Source organism: Ursus maritimus, unplaced genomic scaffold (assembly GCF_017311325.1).
Source record: "Ursus maritimus isolate PB19 unplaced genomic scaffold, ASM1731132v1 scaffold_26, whole genome shotgun sequence".
NCBI lineage: Eukaryota > Metazoa > Chordata > Mammalia > Carnivora > Ursidae > Ursus > Ursus maritimus.
The window spans coordinates 5,732,464-5,757,165 of NW_024425119.1; the positions used below are offsets into that span (position 1 = coordinate 5,732,464).

Below are 24,702 nucleotides of genomic sequence, written 5' to 3' on the forward strand. Positions count from 1 at the left end.
ATTCCCTGCATATTCTTAGACCACAATGCTTTGAAATTGGAACTCTACCACAAGGAAAAATTTGGAAAAAACTCAAACACTTGGAGACTAAGAACCATCTTGCTCAAGAATGATTCGATAAACTAGGAAATCAAAAATCAATTTAAACAATTTATGGAGACCAATGAGAATGAAAACACAATGGTCCAAAGCCTATGGGACACTGCAAAGGCAGTTTTAAGGGGAAATACATAGCTATCCAAGCCTCACTCAAAAGAATAGAAAAATCTAAAATGCAGTTTTTATATTCTCACCTCAAGAAGCTGGAGTTGGAACAGAAGAACAGACCACACCCATGCACGAGAAAGCAGTTGGTCAAGATTAGAGCAGAGATCAATGAATTAGAAACCAGGAGCACAGTAGAGCAGACCAACAGAACTAGAAGCTGGTTCTTTGAAAGAATAGATAAGATCGATAAGCCACTGGTAAGACTTATTCCAAAGAATAGAGAAAGGACCCAAATTAATAAAATTATGAATGAAAAGGGAGAGGTCACAACCAACACCAATGAAATATGAAGGATTATTAGAAATTTTAACAACAGCTTTATGCCAATAAATTAAATAACCTGAAAGAAATGGATGCCTTCCTGGAAACCTATAAACTACCAAGACTGAAACAGGAAGAAATTGATTTTTTAAACAGACCGATTAATTATGAAGAGATTGAAGCAGTGATGAAAAGCCTCCCCAAAAACAAGAGTCCAGGGCCTGATGGATTCCCCGGGGAATTCTACCAAGCATATCAACAAGAGTCAAGAACCATATGATCCTCTCAACTGATGCAGAAAAAGCATTTGACAAAATACAGCATCCTTTCCTGATTAAAACCCTTCAGAGTGTAAGGATAGAGGGTACATTCCTCAATTTCACAAAAACCATCTATGAAAAGCCTACAGCGAATATCATTCTCAATGGGGAAAAGCTGAAGCCTTTCCCTTCAGATCAGGAACACGACAAGGATGCCCACTCTCGCCACTATTATTCAACATAGTACTAGAAGTCCTTGCAACAGCAATCAGACAGCAAAAAGGGATAAAATGTATCCAAATCAGCAAAGAAGAAGTCAAACTGTCTCTCTTCACAGATGACATGATACTCTATATGGAAAACCCAAAAGAATCCACTCCCAAACTACTAGAAGTTATAGAGCAATTCAGTAATGTGGCGGGGTACAAAATCAATGCTCAGAAATCAGTTGTGTTTCTATACAAGAACAATGAGACTGAAGAAAGAGAAAGTAGGGAATCCATTCCATTTACAATAGCACCAAAAATCATATGTTATCTCAGAATTAACTTAACCAGAGATGTAAAGGACCTATATTCTAGAAATTATAAATCACTCTTGAAAGACGTTGAAGAAGACACAAAAAGTTGGAAAAATATTCCATGCTCATGGATCGGAAGAATAAACATAGTTAATGCTACCCAGAGCAATCTACATTTTCAATGTCATCCCAATCAAAATACCAATGACATTTTTCAAAGAACAGGAACAAACAGCCCTTAAATTTGTGTGGAACCAGAAAAGGCCCTGAATCGCCAAGGAATTGTTGAAAAGGAAAAACAAAGCTGGGGGTATCACGTTGCCAGATTTCAAGCTATACTACAAAGCTGTGATCACAAAGACAGCATGGTACTGGCACAAAACAGACACGTAGACCAATGGAGCAGAACAGAGAACCCGGAAATGGACCCTCGGCTCTTTGGGCAACTAATCTTTGATAAAGCAGGAAAAAACATCCAGTGGAAAAAAGACAGTCTCTTCAATAAATGGTGCTGGGAAAATTGGACAGCTACATGCAAAAGAATGAAACTTCACCACTCTCTCACACTATACACAAAGATAAACTCCAAATGGATGAAAGACCTCCATGTGAGACAGGAATCCATCAAAATCCTAGAGAAGAACATAGGCAGCAACCTCTATGACATCAGCCATAGGAACTTTTTTCATGACACATCTCCAAAGGCAAGAGAAACAAAAGAAAAAATGAACTTGTGGGACTTCATCAAAATAAAAGCTTCTGCACAGCCGAGGAAACAGTAAAAAAAATGAAGTGGCAGCCCATGGAATGGGAGAAGATATACGCAAATGACACTACAGATAAAAGACTGGTACCCAAGATCTACAAAGAACTTCTCAAACTCAATACACAAGAAACAAACAAACAAAAAAAACAAATCATAAAATGGGCAGAAGTTATGAACAGACACTTTTCCAATGAAGACATACAAATGGCTAACAGACACATGAACGCATATTCAAAATCATTAGCCATGAGGGAAATTCACATCAAAACCACACTGAGATACCACCTTATGCCAGTTAGAATGGCAAAAATTGACAAGGCAGGAAACAACAAATGTTGGAGAGGATGCGGAGAAAGGGGATCCCTCTTACACTGTTGGTGGGAATGCAAGTTGGTACAGCCACTTTGGAAAACAGTGTGGAGGTCCCTTAAAAAGTTAAAAATTGAGCTACCCTGTGACCCAGCCATTGCACTACTGGGTATTTACCCCAATGATATAGATGTAGTGAAGAGAAGGGCACCCCAATGTTCATAGCAGCATTGTCCACAATAGCTGAATTGTGGAAGAAGCTGAGATGCCCTTCAACAGATGACTGGATTAAGAAGATGTTGTCCATATGTACAATGGAGTATTACTCAGCCATAAAAAAGAACTATTTCTTAACATTTACAGCAACATGGATGGGACTGGAGGAGATAATGCTAAGCTAAATAAGTCAAGCAGAGAAAGACAATTATCATATGGTTTCACTCATTTATGGAACATAAGAAGTAGGTAGATCAGTAGGAGATGAAAGGGAAGAAGAAAGGGGGGTTAACAGAAGGGGGAATGAACCATGGGAGACTATGGACCCTGGGAAACAAACTGAGGGCTTCAGAGGGGAGGGAGGTGGGGGAATGGGATAGGCCTGTGATGGGTATTAAGGAGAGCACGTATTGCATGGTGCACTGGGTGTTATATGCAAGTAATGAATCATGGAACTTTACATCAAAAACTAGGGATGTACTTTATGGTGACTAACATAACATAATAAAAAATTATTATTAAAAAATTAAAAAATAAAAACACGAAAAAAGATATTTTAGAACTAGTCCACCACCACTACACATTACATAACTAATCATGGTCTACCACTATCATCACTTTACCAGTTCAAGTGAATTATAAAAATCTTACCTTATTTCAAGTTTCTTTACCCTCTTCCATTTATAATATGATTCTTAAGTATTTTTTCCATAGACATTGAAAAGCATATCAATGTAATTTTTGTGTCAAACTGTCAAACATAATTTAGAAAACTCAAGAAGGGAAGCCTTTTGTATTTACTCGTATTGTAACTCTTTCTGTTATTCTTTCTTTTTTCTGTGTGTTCTAAGATTCTTCCTTTCTTTCTTCCTTCCTTCCTTCCTTCCTTCCTTCCTTCCTTCCTTCCTTCCTTCCTTCCATATTTATTTATTTATTTATTTTAGAGAAAACCCATGTGCACATATGGGAATTGGGGGAGGTGCAGAAGTAGAGAATCTTCAACCAGATGCCCTGCTGAGCGTGGAGACCCACTTGGGGCTAGATCTCAGGACCCATGAGATCATGAACTGAGGTGAAACCAAGAGTCTGAGGCTCAACCAACTGAGCCATCCAAGCACCCCCAAGATTCTTCATTTTGAAAATTTCCTGTAAGCTTTCTTTTGTAAAAATTCTCTTAATCTTTCTTTGCCTTTCTTTTCTTCTCCTTCTCGTTCTCCTTCTTCTTCTTCTTCTTCTTCTTCTTCTTCTTCTTCTTCTTCTTCTTCTTCTTCTTCTTCTTCTTCTTGTCTGAGACTGTGTTGATTTCTGGGTCATTCTTGAGGAATATTTTTGTTGGGTAAAGGATTTTGGATTGGCCATTATTTTCTTTACCCCCTTGACAAATGTTGTGACAGTTCCATTTGGTTTCTGTGATTTCTGATGGGAAATCTGCTATCACTTACGTTGTTTTTTCCACATGGGTGAGCTGACATTTCTCTCTTGCCACTCTTAAGAATTTTTTTCTTTTCTTTTTCTTTTCTTTCTTTCTTTCTTTCTTTCTTTCTTTCTTTCTTTCTTTCTTTCTTTCTTTCTTAGTTTTCAGAAGTTTGATTATGATGTGACTTGGTGTAGATTTCTTTGAGTTTATTGTATTTGCAGTTCACCCAGCTTCTTAAGCTTGTAAATGTATGTCTTTTGCCAGCTTTGGTTAATTTTCAGTCCTTATTTCTTTAAATTCTTGTTTAGCCTCACATTCTCTCCTCTCCTTCTGGGACAGAGATGAAATATTAGATATTTTGTTGGAGTCTCAGGTTCTTGAAGCTCTTTTATTATTATTACAATTATTATTACTATTATTATTTTAAGGTTTTATTTATTTGTCAGAGAGAGAGAGTGAGCACACAAGCAGGGAGAGCAGCAGGCAGAGGGAGAAGCAAACTCCCAGCTGAGCTAGGGCCCCATGTGGGACTTGATCCCAGGATCCTGGGATCATGTCCTCAACCAAAGGCAGAGGCTTAACTGACTGAACCACCCAGGCATCCCTATGTTATTATTTTTAAGTTTGTTCTCACTTTGTTGTTCAGATTAATTTCCATTCTATCTTCTAATCACGTTCACTGATTGTTTTCTCTATCTTCTTCATTGTGCTGTTAAGACTCTTCCTGTGATTTAAAAATGTTATTTATTGTATTTTTTGTTCTAAAATTTCCAAATGGTTTTTCTTTATGTTTTTTATTTCTTTCCTGAGGTCTGCTATTTCTTTGCTGAGACTTACTATTTTTTTTCATTCGTTTGAAGCATGTTTATATCAGCTCACTGAAGTATTTTTTTGATGACTGCTTTAAATTTTTTCAGACAATTCTAACATCTGTGTCATATAGGTGTTGGTGTCTGTTGATTGCCTTTTTCCATTCAAGTTGAGATTTGGTATGAAAAGTGATCTTTGATTGCATCCTGGACATTTGGGGTATTATGTTATTAGACTCAATTTTATTTAAATCTTCTGTTTTAGCAAGCTTTCTGACACTGTCCTGCTGGGAAAAGGAGGATGTCATCTTGTTATACCATGTGAGAACAGAAGTCCAGGTTTACTACTTGGCCTCCACTGATACCTGATGGGGCGGGGATGCCTCAATATAGTGCTGAGGGAGAAAGTTCAAGTCCCCACTGGGCCTCTGCTGACAGCACTAGAGTGAAAGAGAGAGCCATTTCGTTACTACTCCCTTACTGGCATCACAGGGGAACAGGGATAAAAGTTGTGGCTTCCCTACTTGGCTTTCTCTGACACCATTCTAGAGGTGGATGAGTAGAGTGGAAACTGAGGCTCCCCACATGGTCTTTGTCAATGGGATGGCCATGGCACAGCAGATTTTTCAGTGCTGGCTGTTGGCTGGGGGAGATCAGTTATTATCTAAACATTTTTTGTCTTGCTGGGCCGTCCCTTTCCTGTTCCTTTGGCCAGAGAGACCAGGCTTTTCTTGGGGCTTTTATTGTTTTTTCTTACAGGTATTTACAGTTTAACAACTTCTCCAACATCCAGGGTAGGATATATTAGAAAAAAGAAAACACAGGGAACTCACTGCTGTCATTCCTCAGGTCCCAAGATCTCCAGCCAATCTATCCACTTTTCTCCACCTTTCAGTTTTCTTATGTATGTTTTATGTATGATGTCCAGAGTTTTTAGCTGCCCTAAGTGGGGGAGGAATAGAGATAAGTGGATCTACCCCATTTTATGCCAGAAATGGAAATGATCATGCATTTTTAATTTATTTTTTTACTCCAATTTGCAGGTGAGAGCATGGGGAAGATTTTGAAAAATAAGCAAAAAACCTCTACCTAATTCCTTCTTCTCATTTTACCTGATTTTCCAAATCCACATTTCTTTACTTTAATCCACATGTCTACTTCAGGTCTTGTCTGTATATATATATATATATATATATATATACTATATTTGGGAACCTAGCAAAAAGTCCAAGGGACTGGGATGGGGTGGAAGATACAATTATGGAGGAAACCAACACCAGAATAACAACTTTGAATTTTTGGCTCTGGGCAACAATTTGAAGTGTTTAATCTACAATGATGATGATTTGGTGCTTTGTCCAAATATATAGTGAGTGTGAGGTGTGGAAGCAGAAGAGTTACTGGAAGTTGGGGCAGAGTAGAACCATGTTGTATGAAGCTGTGCAGATGACAAGAAGAGGGTGGGACCAGTGAAGCATGACCATCCCTTGGGGTTCACCCCAAGGGACGGCTTCCAGCTCATCCACCTGCTTCTAGGTAGATCCAGAAGGACAGTCTTTCCTCAAGTTTATTGAACTAGCATTTGCTGCATATCTACTATGTTCAAGACCTCGTCAAGTTAAATAAAAGGACATCTGAGATGTGATTCTTGTTCTCAAAAAGCATATAGTACGGAAGCTTACCATCTTGTGGATTCTTTTTTCACATTATTTATCTCCTATACTTCACATGCCCTTTCAGAGAGTAATTTTACCAGATAGAGGGAGCATTAAAAAACAAAATAAAATGAAATCAAACACAGAGAGAAAAGCCTCCCCCACCACAGCCTGAGGTACCTCCAGGGGCAAGCATTAACCCGACTTCTAAGACAGTGCAAGGTGTGCCCAGGTACCCTCCCAGTCATTGGGTGGCTGCCCTGGCACACTCCACACACCTGACACTGCTCAGGGAGAAGCAGTCAGCTTGTAACAGGTTTTCCAGTTGAAGGACATCTAGGTTAGCAGGCGGTAGCTGGCAGAGACAAAGCTCAGCTGATTGTATCTTTAGCTTTCCTGGGCAGTGACACATTCAGGCCCGTAGGAAGTGACAGTTTCAGAGGCAGGGTATGATGCCCAGGAGAAATGTCCTCAAAATCCTCTGCATTGCGCTGGCTCTGGTTATTGCCATCGATGTCCTCCTGGTATTTTATACCAAGAAGACATTACAAAAGTTGGCTTGGGGAAATCTCCAAAAGCAGCTTCATTTGCCTCTGTCTGAATGGAACACGACAGCGATAAAGAGACTCTCTCACGTGGAGGGGGATTTGCAGCATCTGAGAAAGTTTATAACATTAACTTGGAGGGATAATGATGATGATGGTGTGTGTGTGTGTGTGTGTGTGTGTGTGTGTGTGTGTGTGTGTTTAGGGACACTTAGAAAAGAGCAGTATGGAGGAAATAATGAATGAGACATCACATTCTTATTTCTCAGTTGCTCAGTCAAGCATCTGACGTTGAATTCAATCCCTCCAAATGGGAAGTAAGTGAGAATTATTGGGAATCAGAGCAAGCAGTTGAGGGGAGTGGAGGAGAATGTGTCTATGTGAATGGTGATGATCACAGGTATATGCATGTAGGCAGGGAGATTAAGGCTCAGTATAAAAATCCCTGAGAGACTCAGTAATAACTAGGCATAGCCTGTCCTTACGCCTTTGTGTGGCAGGAGCTGTTAAACAGAGGTGACAATCTCTGGGGCAAAGGCCTCCTTTCCATGTTGCTGTGAGCTCCCATTAGGAATTAATGGGGACTTGTTAGAGGACCTAAGATTGAACCCTGATATGGCCATGATAAGCAAGTTTTTATCTCTCTCAGCCACAGACTCTGGATCTGTAGATGGAGATGAGAGGTTACCTGCCGGATCTGATACAGTTGTAAAATATATGCAGAAAATGTTCTATAAACATATAAGCATCACATATTTACCTCTCTCTTTTTAAGTTGAGGTATAACTGACATCTAACATTGTGTTAGTTTCAGGTATGCAACATAATGGTTCAATATTTGTATATATTGTAAAATGATCACCATAATAAATCTAGTTAACACACATCATCACATAGTTATAAAATTTTATATGCAAATACAGAATTAACTATAGTCACCATGCTGTGCATTATATCCCATAACTTATTTATTTTATAACTGGAAGTTCGTACCTTTTGATGCCCTTTACTTATTTCACCCACCCCCATCCCCTCTCTCTCGAAACCACCAATCTACTCTCTGTATCTATGAGCTCATTCCCAACCCTGTCTTTTTGTTTTGTTTTGTTTTAGATTCCACATATAAATGAGATCATACAGTAATTATCTTTTTCTGTCTGACTTATTCAACTTAGCAGGATGCCCTAAAGATTTACCAAACTTTAACTTCTTCACATGAATTCTGGGGTTTTAAAAAATTTTTTTTCTGGGGTTTATTTTTGATTCTGGCTTGCCATGAAGCTCTAATCCCTCTGAATTTTATGTGTCTCAGGATCTGACTCCAGTGAGGGGAAGCAGCTGTGTTTCCTCTTCTCCCAAATGACAAGGATCTAAAGCTTGGGCCCCTGAAGGGAAGTGTTGAATGTGTGAGCAGGGAAATAACTGCGCAGACATGAAGGTGTGTGCACATGCGGAAATATCCTTTTTATAATAGAATTGAGCATTGTCAGGCTTCAGGGTGAGGCCAAGGGATAGATAGAAGGACAGGAGACAGGAGAAACAAAAGGAAGAGTTTATAAGGAGACTGGAAGAAAAAGGGAAAACAAGATAAAGGAGAGAGAAAACGCACCATAGCATCATATACGTCCTCCTTCATAAGAGTCATTATATTTTATTGTGGTATAAATTTCTGAAAGGCAAGTTTCATAAGGGCTGGTTTTGTGAGTGTTTTATAGAGTATCTTACCACTCTATTCCCTGTATCTGGCATGTAGAAATTATTAATCAATGAATAATAAATAAATAAATAAAAATTAATAAATGAATGACTGTGGGAAGGAGAAAACAAGACAGGCAGACAAGGATGCAGGGAAGAGGGGTACAAGGCAAGAAAGTAGACGAAACACAGAGAAGATTGTCAGATCTAGAAGCCCTGGCTTTGAGCACACCCCAGTGGTTTAACATTAACTATGCAAATGTGCTTTGTACAGCTTCACCAGAGGATGCCTGTGTACCTAATCAGTCACTGTCACTCTGGGGCAGAGCACCCAGACCACACCAGGACTCTCTCACCCAACCCCAGGGTTCATCCTTTTGGCTCAGCCTCCTCTGGCCTTAAAGTAGCAGGACTTCTGCCTAGAGCCTGGCTTCGTTTTCCTTCAACTGGGACACAGTATGCCTTGAGAGCCACCCAGAGCCATCTCAGGTGCATTTCCCCTCCTTCTTTGCAATGACCAGTTCTTCCTTTTCTTGTTATTCTCGGTGCTTCCGCCTTTATTCACTCTAAAACGATATGATGTCAGGGACTCCCTGCCACGTGAGATGAATTTCAGAACGTCTTCTGGACCCTGGTTCCAGATCACAGATTCTCTTCTTTCCTAAAGGGCTTCCTGAAATCAAGAGCCTGTTCAATTACCAATCATCCTGGTTGCTCATTGCCTCCAAAATGATTGACAAAAGTCATAAGTCAATAAGGATGTCTACACAAATTATGTAAACTATTAAGAACAAAAGCAAACACATGATGATAATGTGGGAGGGGTTGATGACCCTAAACTAATTTTATGGAAACTCCCTAAATGTACTTTAAAGTCCCACCAAGAGACGACGCTGGATGTGCCCCTCTTGGGTTCTGGAAAGTTTCAGTATAGTCATGGGGATGGTCTAGTGACACTGTATTCATCCTGCTGGACTCTGCATTTACATCCTCAAATTGATTTTAGGGTGTCCAGGTCCAAACAATTTCCCATTGACAGCAGCGATGGAAGAGAAAAATCAGATATTCCCCAAGAGGAGCATAGGGGAATTCAAAGGCACAGAGAACCCAGACCACCCTATGACCCTCATATACTTAGAACATAAGAGTTTGAATGAAAATACTATTCAATTTGGAAAACTATAAAAATTCTGCTCTCATTTTTATTTTCCACTGGAGCAAATATGCTTGGTAATCACATGAGACTTTTATAAAAGACCAACCATTTATTTTGCTTATGGAGTTTGCTTTGACCATCCTCTTTTTGCTTTAATAGAACACCCTCATCAAGCAGGTGCCCCTGACTGCAATCATCCACAAAATTTCTTCTAACTTGCAGGAAAGTACTAGATGGGCTAGAAGGTGATACTATCAGTCTGGTTGGAATTTAGTGGGTTAGGGAGAATTAGTAGGAACTAAATGGGTCCTTATGGTAGAGTGTCTTGATTATCATTTTGGGCTTTAGTGCTGAGGAGTGTCATAATCCATGTTGGGCTTAGGAAATATTAATTGGCTCTAGATTTGGTCTGATTGAGGAGTCAGAGGTCTGTCACAGTCACCCTTTACCTCATTATGAAAACCTGGTCTCCCTCTTTCCTCTGCTAACATTTCTCTGGCTGACCTCCCTGACAAGTTTTCTCTCTCATGACAGACTTTGTAATGGCTTCTGGTTTAGTCTTTGTTTCTGGCCCCAATCCTGCTATCCCCCTGGGCGATGCAGTGTCATCATTCAATACCTTGCCCTTTCCATCTGTGAAGTTCTTTACCTACATCCTATCTCACATTTCTGTGGTGCATTCTGGACTTTGTCATCTCCCAGAATTGTTCACATCAGAAATGACAAACTCATGATATCCATTCCTGATTGAAACCTCATGACTGCAACACATCCATCCAATTTTTTCTCTATAACAGTACCATTTCTCCAACTCTGCTCTTTGTAACTCCGTTGCATACTTGTTCCGTTGCATCCTCCTAGGGATTCCCCCCACACACACACACACTGTGTGAAATCAATCGCTCACCTTCTCTGTGCCTTCACCCAAGTGTTTGGTACTGCTGAAAAAATTCCCATAACTGAACCACTACAAATTCATGGTCACTTGTCTCAGCTGACCCTCTCTGGCCCCACAGTGCTTCTGTGTTTCACAAATCAGGTCTTACTCCAATTTCTTATCATAACAATTTAAAAAGTTCCTCACTTTTCTTAATATCCTTCCTCACTTCTCCCCAGCCCTCCCCCAGAAGAGAAAACAGAGAAAATAGAATTAATAGCCAAATTTTATTGTGTGCTAGGCTCTGTCCTTAGCACTTTATATGTGTTAATCCACTTAGTTATCACAGAAACCCTTCAAGATACTTGGTAAATCTAATACACCAAGAAGAGAAACCTACTGGCCAAGGTCACCCAGGTAGGAAAGGATAGGGTTGTCAGGCTAAGGAGCCTAGACTTTTAACATCTATATGGTAAATTGTTGGATAGGATCAGCCTGTCTTGTTTGCCACTCTCCTTAGGAACTAGCCAGAGGAGATGCTGCATAAGTCTTTGGTGAATCGATAGTCCAGATAAGAGTCAAAAGGCAATTAGACAGGAGTGGAATGAAAAGAAAAGGATGAATTCTACCTTGAAGAGGCATACTCTACACACATAGGCAACTGAATGGAAGTAGGGAAACAGAGTCAAAGGAGACCTGAGTTTTGGGGGTTGGTACCATTTGTAGAAATAGGGAGATAACCTCAGGAGAGTTGAGAGGAAAGTGATGAGTTCAGTTGTTAAGGAATTTGGGGAACTTGGGAAAAGCAAAATGAGAGGCATCTACAATAGACATTTAAGATGAAAGTTATGATGATGATGAAGACCAACATTGACTGAGTATTTATTAAGTGACAAGTACTGTTTTAACAGACTCATTTAATTCTCCTCAAAATCTATGCAGCAAGTGAAACTGTGATTATCCGCATTCAGAGAGTTTAAGATGCTTTCCTTAGGCCATGCAATTGCTTGGTGGCAGAGGTGACTTTCAAATTTAGTCAGTCGGAATCTAGAACTGCAGATTGTGTTTTGGGGGTGATAGTGGCCTTGAGGTGAAAGGCAAAGCCTTGGGGAAAGATGAGATCACCAAGGATGGGAGGGGACAGAGGACAAGGAGTGGGGTAATATTTGGGGGACAGGGCAGAGGAGCTTGTTGGATCCCATCTGAAACTCTATGATGCAGAGAGTACTCACTGAGAGAAAAATGATGGCAGCAGAGCCAGTGTAAGCTGAGGTGAACTTGGCTGGGGGCAAGTGGTAGAGTCAGGTGAACCTGGTTCGTTTTTCTTCTGTTGATATTCTTAGCTGAATGGTCATGTGCCCAGGCTCCAAGATGGAGTTATTGTATCTGGAGACAAGGCCACTGGTTTGGATGGCACCAAAGAGAAGATATATTTAATATCAAAATCAGACTCAGCTAAGCTGGCTCTCTGTGGGATACTAATAGATTCTCCTCCTTCCTTTGGGTAGGATGATAGTAAGTCCTGGTTTGCCTAGAATGGTCCGGCTTTACGCCTGTTGTCCTGGTGATACTTGTTGCATAACTATTAATAGGACCCCATCTACTCTGAAAAGTGTCCAAATTAGATGGATTAATTTTATCTTCATCACTAATTTAGGAGCATTGGGTCTTTGAGTGGATTGGCAGGCAGAAGCACTTACATTAAGTAATTACTTCTTTTTTCTCTTTCTCTGTGGAGTCCACAGAGTTGAGCTTGAGGTACATATGGTGAGACTCTCCAAACATAAATCTTATAGGGTTGTTGTAAAGGTGCATAAATAATGGATGGAAAAGTGCTCTGAAATTTGGAGGCTACCTTCCAAAACTATTGCTATTGGTGTCGTGGATCCTAGAAGGCCTCTTCTGTATGAAAGTGTCCTCTGCCTGGGCCTATCACTATTTTTTCTTCTTCCCTTCCCTTCCCTTCCCTTCCCTTCCCTTCCCTTCCCTTCCCTTCCCTTCCCTTCCTCCCTCCCTCCTTTCTTTCTTTTTCTTTTTTTCTTTCTTTCTTTCTTTCTTTCTTTCTTTCTTTCTTTCTTTCTTTCTCTTTCTTTCTTTCTTTTTCTTTCTTTCTTCTCTTCTTTCTCTTCTCTTCTCTCTCTTCTCTTCTTTCTCTTCTCTTCCTTCTTTACTTCCTTCCTTCCTTCTTTCTTTCCTTTCCTTTCCTTTTTTCTTTTCTCTTCTCTCTTTCTTTCTTCCTTTTCTCTTTCTTCCTTTCTTTCTTCCTTTCTTAAGAGAGTATTTCTCAAATTAATGTGACCATTAGATTTATCTAGAGCAATTATTAAAAATTCAGATTCCCAGGTTCCACCCCAGACCTACTGAATCAGAATCTCTAGGGGACACCTAGGATTCTGTATTTTTAACAAACTTTTGAAGACATTGTTATGATCAAGCAATTTGGAAAATATGGGATTAGGACATCTCCAATTTAAAAGTTCTTGACAAATCAAATATATAAGTGAAGGAAATGGTGGATAATGGTGGAGGTTGGAATAGATCTGCCTTTGTTAGCCACTGATAGTGTAGTATGATGTTTCTCAAATTTCATTGTACAAAGGAATTACTTCTTGATTTTTGTTAAAAATGCAGATTCTGTAACTTCTCTTTTCCCTATCTCTACCTGACTCTATGATTCTGATTTAGTTGATTTGGGGATAAGCCTGAATACCTACATTTTAAAATAATCATGACAATTCTGATATAAGTGTTTCTTGGGCCTTATTCTGAAAAATATTAGCTCATTATCAATCTATTTCTCAGATCATAGTCCCTAGAGAACCTTAAAAGTGTGGGACTCAGGATAGATAAGCTCTCATAAAGGTTTAGGAGAGGTGTGTTCTCGTGCACACCTGGCCAGGACAGCCTTGCATAGCTCTGACAAATTCCCTTGACATACTGCATCTCCTGGGATAAGGGACTGCACATTTCAGAATTTGGAGAGGAAAACATTTCAAGAAAATTTGGATGGAAAACAATACCCAGGATTACCTGAAGTATTTTTTCCCTTGCCCTTCATTTGCAGAAGAAAGTATGAAATTGGCTATGAAGCAAGAAGAAAATGTCAACAACACAGTGGTGAGAGCAAAATACGAATATCCTGTTCAAAAGGCATTGAAACTCAAAGCAAGTGAGACCAAGAAGCACAAACCCAAAGAGATACTCTTCCCAGACTCACAGCTTTTCAGGCAGTGGGGTAAGGATCTTTCTGAGGCCCAGCACAAAAAGGCTGAGGACCTTTTTGAGAAGTTTGGTTACAACGTTTACCTCAGTAACCAGTTGCCTTTCAATCGCACCATCCCAGGCTCGTGAGATTCCAGGTAGGATGGACCAAGTTTGGGTTGCTAAGGGACCTTGATTTAATTGGGGGATGAGCTTTGGGAGCAATGAAAGTCATGGGTTGAAAGAGGGTTGAGGAATGGAAAATTGATGGGAAAGGAGTTCTGGTAGGCTGACTGAGCAGAGTTCTTGTTTTTAATCCATTTTATAATGGCAGCTCAGAAAGGACAACTGATTGGTCCAAGTGTTTACAGCCCCTTAGAGATGGGCAGAGATGTCGCAGAAATAGATCCTTGTGAATTATGATGATGAATCTAATTCATAATTGTACAGATGAGGAAACTGAGGAAAGACTTGTGCAAGTCACACTGAAGTTAATGGCTCTACTTGCTCCCCTGGTGTTTTCCTCAAATTCTCTGTGTGAATTCCTCTCTGTTATTAATTCTAATTTAAAGAGCTTTCCCTCTCTTTCTCCATCAGTTTCTTCTTCCCATTACTTTTTCTGTCTTTGTTTCTCCCACCATCCTTCATAAGTTTTAAGAATAACAACTTTGTTGAGATATAATGCATATACAATTTATCACTTTAAAGTGTACAATTTAATGGTTTTCAGTATATTCAGAGTGGTGTACCATCACCATAATAAATTTTAAAACATTTTCATCACTTCAAAAAAAATTCCATATCCATTAACAACCCCTCCTTATTTATCTATAATTCCTCATCCCTAGGCAACCATTAATCTACTTTCTGTCCCTATGGATTTACCTATTCTTGACATTTCACATAAATGGAATAATATAATATATGGGTCTTTCATGACTGGCTTTTTTCACTTAGAATAATGTTTTCTTTTTAAAATTATTATTATTATTTTATTATGTTCAGTTAGCCAACATATAGTACATCATTAGTTTTTGATGTAGTGTTCAACAATTCATTAGTTGCATATAACACCCAGTGCTCATCACATGTGCCCTCCTTACTACCCATCACCTGGCTGCACCATCACCCCAAACCCCTCTCCTCTGAAACCCTCAGCTTGTTTTCTGGAGTCCAGAGTCTGTTATGGTTTGTCTCCCTCACTGATTTCTTCCCCTTCAGTTTTCCCTCCCTTCCCCTATGGTCCTCCATGCTATTCCTTATGTTCCATGTATGAGTGAAACCATATGATAATTATCTTTCTCTGCTTGACTTGTTTAACTTAGCATAATCCCTTCCAGTTCCATCCATGTCAATGCAAATGGTGGGTACTCATCCTTTCTGATGGATGAGTAATATTCCATTGTATATATGTACCTAGAATAATGTTTTCAAGTTACATTCATGTTATAACATGTATCAATACTTCACTCCTTTTATTGTCAAGTAATACTCCTTAGTATGGGTACACCACATTTTGTTTAATGTTTGCCAGTTAGTGGACATTTGGATTGTTACCACTTTTTGGCTATTAGGAATAATACTGCTCTGAATATTCATGTGTAAGTTTTTGTATGGACATATGTCTTCAGTTTTCTTGGTTATACCCTAGAAGAATAATTTCTGAGTTATATGATAACTCTATATTTAACATTTCAAGGAACTGTTAGACTGTTTTCCAAAGTGACTGCATCATTGTATATTCTCTCTAGCAGTATATGAGAGCACTGGTTTTTCCACATCCTCAGCAATATTTGCTATTTGTCTTTTGATAATAGACATTCTAGTGATGTGAAGGGGTATACCATTGGGGTCTTCATTTAAATTTTCCTGATGTCTAATGATTCTGAGCATCTTTTCATGTGCATATTGGCTATTTGTATACCTTCTTTGGAGAAATGTCTATTTAGAGACTTTCTCCTTTTAAAAATCAGTTTATTTTTTTATTAGTGAGCTGCAAGTGCTCTTTACATATCCTAGATACAAGTTCCAATCAGACATATGGCTTATCCCTTGTGAATTGTCTTTTTACTTTCTTCATGGTTTTCTTTATTACACAAAGGTTATTAATTTGATTTTGTCCAATTCATCTCATTTTTTTCCTATGGTTGCTTGTGTTTGGATGTCGTATTTAAGAAACTAATGCTTAATGCAAAGTCATGAAGATTTATGCCTTTTTTCCCCTAAAAGTTTTGTAGTGTTAATCTTACATTTAGTTTTCGTCCATTTAAAATTAATTTTTGGACATGGTGTGACATAGAGGTTCAACTTCATTTTCTTGCATATGACTATCCAACTGCCCTAGCACACTTTGTTGAAGAGACTACTTTTTCCACATTGGATTGTCTTGCCACCCTTGTCAAAATGAATTGGTCATAAATGTAAGAATTTATTTCCAGATATCAATCCTATCTCATTGATAGATCGATTCCTTATGCCAGTCACTCACTGACTTGACAACTGCAGCTTTTGTAGTAAGTTTTAAAATCAAGAAGTATGAGTCTTCCAAATTTCTTCTTGTTTAAGATTGTTTTAGCTCTTCCAGGACCTTGAATTTCTATATGAATTTTAGGATTAGCCAGTCAATTTCTGTAAACAAACCAGTAGAATTTTGATAGAGACTGGATTGAATCTGTAGATCAATTTAGGGAGCATTGTCATATTAACAATTAAGTCTTTCAATTCATGAACATAGAAAATCTTTGCATTTATTTAGGTTTTCTTTAATTCCTTTCAACAATGTTTTGGGTTTGAGAGTATAAGTTTTGCACTTCTTTTGTTAAATATGTTTATCTTTTTGATGCTATTGGAAGTGAAGTTGTTTTCTTAATTTTATTTTCAAATTGTTCATTGTAAATCTATAGAAACACAATTGTTTTTTGTATATTGAACTTGTATCCTGCAAACTTGCCATATTCATTTATTAATACTAATAGGTTTTTAGTGGATATTTTAAAATTTTTCTATGTATTAGACTATGTCATCTGTACATAGAGAAAGCTGTACTTCTTGCTTTCCAATATGATGACTTTTATTTAATTTTCTGGCTTAATTGCCTGGCTAGAATCTTCAGTAAAATGTTGCATAGACGTGGTGAGAGAGGGCACCTTGTTTTGTTCCTCATTATAGGGGGGAAGCATTTAATATTTCACCACTAAATATGTTAGCTGTGGCTTTTTGTACATGCCCTTTATCAGAAATATCATTCTATTTCTAGTTTGTTTAGTGTTTTTTTTCTTTCTTTTTTTCCCCTTATTATAAAGGGGTGTTAAATGTTGTCAGATGCTTTTTCTGTGTCTATCAAATTGATCATGTGGTTTTATTCATTATCTATTGATACAGTGTATTACATAAATTGAGGACAGGATGTCAAACAAATCTTAAATTCATGGCATAAATTCTACTTGACCATGGTATGTAATTGTTTCTATATGTTGCTGAATTTAGTTTGCTAATATTTTGAGGATTTTTGTGTCTCTATTCATAAGAAGTATTGGTTTGTAGTTTTCTTCCCTTGTGATATTTTTGTTTGTTTATTTATTTAAAGGTATTTTTTAATTTATTTGGCAAAGAGAGAGACAGCACAAGCAGGGGGAGAACAGACAGAGGGAGAGGGAGAAGAATGCTCCCGCTGAGCAGAGAGCCAGACGTGGGGCCCCATCCAGGACCCTGGGATCATGACCTGAGCCGAAGGTAGACACTTAACTGACTGAGTCACCCAGGCAGCCCTTTTTTGTTTGGTTTTGTAACTAAGTAATACTAGCCTCATAGAATGACTTGAGAAATGTTTCCTCTTCTATATTTTGGAAACATTTGTGAATGATTGGTATTATTTTTTTTTTCAATTACCACCTATTTTTATTTTATTTTATATTTTATTTATTTTTTGTTTTTTATTTTTTATTATGTTCAGTTAGCCAACATATAGTATATCGTAAGTTTTTGTTGTAGTACTCAATGATTCATTAGTTATGTATAACACCCAGTACTCATCCAAACACATGCATTTCCTTAATACTCATCAACCGGTCACCCCATCCCCCCAATCCCCTCCATTCTGTAACCTTCAGTTTGGTATTAATTCTTTTTAAATACCTTGTAGAATTCACCAGAGAAGCCATCTGGGCCTGGATCTATTTTAGTGGGTAATTAGTGATTAATAATTCAATCTCTTTATTTGATGTAGGTCTATGCTGATTTCTATTTATTTTTTTTCAAGATTTTATTTAAATTCAAGTTAGTTCACATATAGCGTAGTATTAGTTACAGGGATAGAATTTAATGATTCATCAGTTGATATAACACCCAATGTTCATTACATCAAGTGCCTTCTTAATGCCCATCACCCGATTATGCCATCTGCCTATCCACCTCCCCTCCAGCAACCCTCAGTTTGTTCCCTTTAGCTAAGAGTCTCTTACGATTTGATTCCATCTCTGTTTTCATCTTATTTTATTTTTCCTTCCCTCTCCCTATGTTCATCTGATTTGTTTCTTAAATTCCACATATGAGTGAAATCATACGGTATTTGTTTTTCTCTGACTGACTTATTTCACTTACCATAATGCACTCTAGTTCCATCCATGTTGTTGCAAATAGCAAGCTTTGATTCTTTTTGATGGCTGAGTAAAATTCCATTGTATATATGTGTGTGTATAACACACACACACACACACACACACACACACACACACACACACACACGATATATATCTATATATATATATCACATCTTCGTTATCCATTCATCCATCAATGGACATTTGGGCTCTTCCCATGTTTTGGCTAACATACACATGAAAAAATGCTTAACATGATTCATCATCAGGGAAATACAAATCAAAACCACAGAAAAATACCACCTCACACCTGTCAAGATGGCTAAAATTAACCACTCAGGAAACAACAAACGTTGGTGAGGATGCAGAGAAAGGGGAAGTTCTTATACTGTTGGTGGGAATGCAAACCAGTGCAGCCATTCTGGAAAACAGTATGGAGGTTCCTGAAAAAGTTAAAAATAGAAACTACCTACAACCCAGCAATTGCATCATGAACCCCAATGTTTATAGAAGCACTATCCACAATAGATTTCTTTATTCTTGAGTTGCTTTTGATAATTTGTGTCTCTTTAGAAATTCATCCATCTCATCTTAATTTTCTAATTCGTGTGAAGATTATTTATAGTGTTCCCTTATAATCTTTTTTAAAATTTTATTTCTGGAAGGTCAATAGTGATGTCCCACTTTTATTCCTCATTTTAGTAATTTGAATATTCTTTGTTATTTTCTTTGTTAGTCTAGCTGAACATTTGTAAATTTTATTGATGTTTTCAAAGAACCAACTTTTCATTGACTGTCTCTATTTTTATACTTATGCTCCATTTTATGTATTTCTACTCTCATCTTTATTATTTCCTTCCTTCTCCTTGCTTTGGATTTAGTTTGCACTTTCTATTTTCTTAAGGTGGAAGGCTAGATTACTGGATTTGAGATCTTTCTTTTTTAAAGAATATACTTATTAATAGCTATAAATGTCTTTCCTACCTCTTCTTTAGCTGTATTCTTTAAGTTTTGGTATATTGAGCTTTGCTTTTTCAGTCACCTCAATGTATTTTCTAATTTCCCTTGTAATTTTTTTTGACCCAATGGTTACTTAGGAATGTTTTGTTTAATTTCCATATATTTGTGAATTTCCCTTTTTTTTCTGTTTTCATCTCTAATGTCACTCCATTGTAATGAGAGAATCATATTTTGTATTAACTTAATCTTTAAAAAATTTATTGAGGCTTATTTTGTACGCTAGCAAATGGTCTCTTCTGGAGAATGTTGTACGTGCAGTTGAAAGTATTATGCTGTTATTGGATAGAGTGTCCTCTAGATGTCTGTTAGGTCTAGGTTTGTAATGTTACTTAATCTTCTGCCTAATCTTTCCTTGTTTATCTCCTGCCTAGCTGTATCTATTATTGAAAGTAGAATATTGAAGTCTCTAATGATCATTGTTCAATTGTCTATTACTTTCTTCAATTCTGTCAGATTTTATTCTGAGTATTTTGAGACTCTGTTGCTAGATGTATATTTTTACAATTGCCTTATCTTCTGGATGGATTGATCCCTTTGTTGTTATAAAATCTCCCCCTTATCAATACTAAGATTTTTATTTTAAGATCTATTTTATCTGAAATTAGTATAACCACTCTAGCTTTCATATGGTTGCTATTTGCATATCTTTTACTTTCAATCTATTTTTATCTTTTGATCTAAAATGTGTTTCCTGAAGATGTAGTTGGATTTTTAAAAATATAATCTGACAATCCCTACTTTTGATTGGATTGTTTAATTCATTTAAATTTAATATTTTTAATTATATAATTGGATTTATGTCTGCCAATTTATCTTTGTTTTCTAATGTTTCACGTCTTTTTTCTTTCATCCTTTACTACTTCTTTTTTATGTTAAGTTAATATTTTCCAATGAAATAATATCATCCTTTTAATTATTTTTTCAGTATATTTTATAGTTATTTTCTTAATGGCTGCTCTAGGGTTTATTGTGTACATCTTAACTTATCAATCTACTCAGACTTATTCCAATGAGATATAGGAAGTTTAGTCATATAATAACTTCATTTCATCTTCCTTCATTTTTTGCTATTATTGTTAAATATATTACATATATGTATGGTAAAAAATAAAAAATATACTATTTGATCACTTTATATAATTTTATGTCTATTAAAATGAGAAAAAAGGAGAGGGAGTATAAATTTATGAAGTTTGTTATATTTATCTTCTTAGTCGTCGTGTCTGATTCTCTACACTTGTTCCTGTGGATTCCATTTACCATCTGGTGTCATTTTCTTACATCAGCACAGCTTTGCTCCCATCCACATCTTTTGTGTTGTTACTGTCAAGTATATTAGATAACTATATCTTATAGGCCAAAGAATTAGATACACTTTTTAAAAACATAATTGGTTTTAAAATCAATTAAGAGAAGAAATAGACATTTATACTATCTTTTATAATTATGCAATTTCCTTATACTATCTTTTATAATTATGCAATTTCCTTTACTGATGCTCTTTGTTCGTGTGTGTGTGTGTGTGTGTTGAGTTACTACTGTCTGGGATTACTTGTTTTCAGGCTAAGGATCTTAGTATTACTTGTAAGGTGGGTTTGCTGCCAACAAATTCTTTCAGTGCTTATTTATTTGCCAATGTCTTTATTTCACTCTCGTATTTGAAAGATGAAAGATAAAAAATGTTTGGTTAATTTTTTTCTTTCTGCACTTTGCATATGTCATCCTATTGTCTTCTGGTTCTAATGTTTCTGATGAGATGCCAATTGTTAATATCACTGGGGTTTCCTTGAATGTGGAAGTTATTTTTCTTTTGCTTCTTTCAAGATTTTCTTTTTATCTTTGGCTTTCAGCATCTTGACTACAATGTATCGGGTGTGTCTCTGTATTTATCTTACTTGAAGTTCATTGAGCTTCTTGGATGTGCCTGGAAGTATTTGAGTATGAATATTTCTTTTGGAGGTTATGAAATATATCAAAAGTTGCAGCCTCTAAGTGCTAAGATCTTATAACTGAATTCATCCAATATCAAATGAATATGCAATTGTGATTAGGAATTTTTTTCCACAAATTTTATTCCATTTATACTTCTAACTGCCAGAACAAAAGAATCATCATTGAGGATCTGACCATAATCCTTGTAGTGCATGGCAGTGGCCTAATATATCATTTAACTGATGAATTGATACTCTTCATCACATCACTCTAAGATGATTCCTTAGCATCCCCTAATCTCTAAATCAGAAAGTAACCAGCATAGCCATAGATGGAGGTGAGAAGCTATCTTTTCAGTGAGACTCACTCATCTCAACATGTAGATCACCCCTAAGGCATTTAGAGAAACCTTTCTCCTATACAAGGATGGCAACAAAATTTCATCTTTCACGCCAAGGCCAGTTGATTGTAGTGACTGCCTGGAGTATTGTGGTGGGAAAACTTTTGAATCCATATGATCAAAAGCATAGATGATCTGTTAGTGTTGCCTACTATCGTGATAGGCGAGAATAGTGCCGTGTGTGTCAGTATTTGCTACTTATGAACCAGGACATGAGTAGGACCTACTACATACATCTCCTAGGTTGATTACATAATTTAGTTCTTTAGGTATGAAGATAATACGCTAGGACCAGTTGGTAAGTGAAGCTGCCTTGTATTTATTAATTTTGGAACATCCAGATTTAATTCCATAAGGATTAACTCATGAAACTGCTTGTCAGAAAATATTACTGTGGACACAAAATATTTATGAATCAAGTATCTACATATATTTGAAAAATGTCTGAGTCACATCTGACACTTAAAACCAAATGAGTACTCTTCCTCCCTGCTGTTCATAAAAATTCCTTCTGGCTCAGACATACATGGATATCAGAGCTGAAGCATTCTGGAAACCATATGGTTTAAAACTATAGGAAGACCACTCCATTGACTTTCTTTGAGAGAAATAATTCAGCAAATTAGAGGTATTATTACATAGAATTATACAATAATATAAGAATAGACCTTCTATGCCATTTGGTCCAGCTTCCTGCTAAGTGAGATGTCAAAGTGATTGTAATAACTGTTTCCACACCTTTCTGAATAGCTATCTGAGACCAGAAAGATGTTAGCCTTGGCAGCTCTCCTGTTGTCACGTCCTCTCTTTACCTTTCAGAGACCAGAGAGAGGTTACTCAAGAGAGCACTGTGTGGAATTGGAGAATCAGTCAGTTACTTTATTGAGTTTGGGTAGATGTTAAATACCAACAAATGATTATAACACATGAAAAAGCATAGCTTCAATTGTTAATCTTTAATAGGGAGTTTACCAAAGTGCTGTGACCAGGACCACCTACAAAATTTGCAGGGCCCAGTGCAAATGAAAAGGTGGTGCCTTTTGTCCAAAAACTATTAAGAATTTCAAGATGGTGTTAAGAAAGTATTAAACCAAGTTAACTCACTAAGTGTGGGGGCCTGTGTGACTGCATAGGTTGCACACCCAGGAAGCTGGCCTTGCTGCTGGCATAACTTGCCTTAGGGAATCCCAATGTAAGAATATATTTTGCAATTGTTTAAAGTCTGTTTCCATGTGTGCATATCAGTTTATTTGTTATACACAATGGTAGTTTCAGGTAAAGTGATACACATAAAGTTTATCTTTCTAGCTCTAACACCTAGAAGCTATCTTTTCTCTTTCTCCCATTGCACCCTCCCATTGCACCCTCCTGTCATTCCTTGATCATATGGAGTGTGGTTCTATATTGGAAGGATTTGCCAAAGATCAGTTCCTGTAACTGTCATCCAACTAATGAATATTTTTTTAGGATTTTCTGCTGTACCACCCAATATGGTAGCCACTAGTCACATGTGGCTATTTAAAATTAAATTAATTATCCCATTCCCCCACCCCCCTCCCCTCTGAAGCCCTCAGTTTTTGGGTGGTAGGGAGGGCACATATTGCATGGTGCACTGGGTGTTATACGCAACTAATGAATCATCGAACTTTACATCAAAAACCAGGGATGTACTGTATGGTGACTAACATAATATAATAAAAAATATTTTAAAAAATAATAAAATTAAATTAATTAAAATTGAATTAAATAAAAAATTTAGTTCTTTTGGTTACATAGTGACATTATAAGTGCTCAATAGCCACACATGACTAGTGGCTATCATAATGTACAGCACGGATTTGGAACATTTCCATCACTGCAGGAAATTCTGTTGGACAGAGCTGGTCTAACCATTCTAGGTCAGGTGCTGGGGAGCAAGGAGGAAGGAGAAATCATTCTTTTTGGAACTGTAGGAGCCACATATCTTGCTTCCCTTGATATAAAGTGGAGAAGAGAATATAGGGTGTGGGCAAGAGAAATGTTGGGAAAACATTTAGAATATAGCCAAGACAGTATTCAAAAGGAAGCATGGTAGACTGAATAGAAAAAAGAAAATCTGAAGGTGGTTGATTGGATTATGTGGATTAGAGGGAAGAGAAGCTGAACAAAATTTTAATCAGGTTTCAATTTAACTTAATTACCAACTCTTACTCTTGATTAAGTGCATATTTATTATATAACCCGTCTGTACTAGACATTACAACTGCCCCTGAACAGTTGTAAGAATTCAAGTTTCATCTCTCACACTCTTTTGCCTCTGCTTTAAATATTGATGATCTTCAGGCTTTTAGCTTAAGGCTCTTTTCTGAATGTAAAACTTGAGTGATTTTTTTCCATCTCTTATGAATCCAGGCACCACTTACAGGGTGATGGTTCCTAAATTCACTTGTCTCCAATCGAGGTTGTTCAGTTGTGGCCCTGGGACCATATATGCCATGACCTGCTGGGGAAATCCATGGTATGACTCACAGGTGCATCCTACTCAACATGGCCAAACCAAAATGTATCAATTTCTTTTTCTCCTCTCATTGTTCCTAGCTCAGTGAATGGTACCACTGTTCAAGTAATAAATGTAAGAACAAGAATAGCAATAATCACCAAAGTAGTAATAGTAGCAGCTAACATTAAATGAGCACTTCTTTCATTCTGAGAATTTTTACACATTATTGCATTTGACCCTCATAATAATACTGTTGTGAAATAATAGAAAAAATATATTTGTCTCTGTCCCCTGTTCCTGACACAGAGCTAAAATCGTT

The 24,702-nt window shown here is 37.2% G+C and overlaps 1 protein-coding gene across 1 annotated transcript in view; it reads left to right on the plus strand.

The window, feature by feature from the left end:
• Positions 1–6,932: 6,932 nt before the first annotated feature.
• GALNT8 (polypeptide N-acetylgalactosaminyltransferase 8) overlaps positions 6,933–24,702 on the plus strand; it is a 47,801-nt gene continuing 30,031 nt past the window's right edge. Inside the window, 2 exon segments of the mRNA XM_008683600.1 lie at positions 6,933–7,140; positions 13,818–14,112. Coding sequence (XP_008681822.1) covers positions 6,933–7,140; positions 13,818–14,112 — 503 coding nt within the window.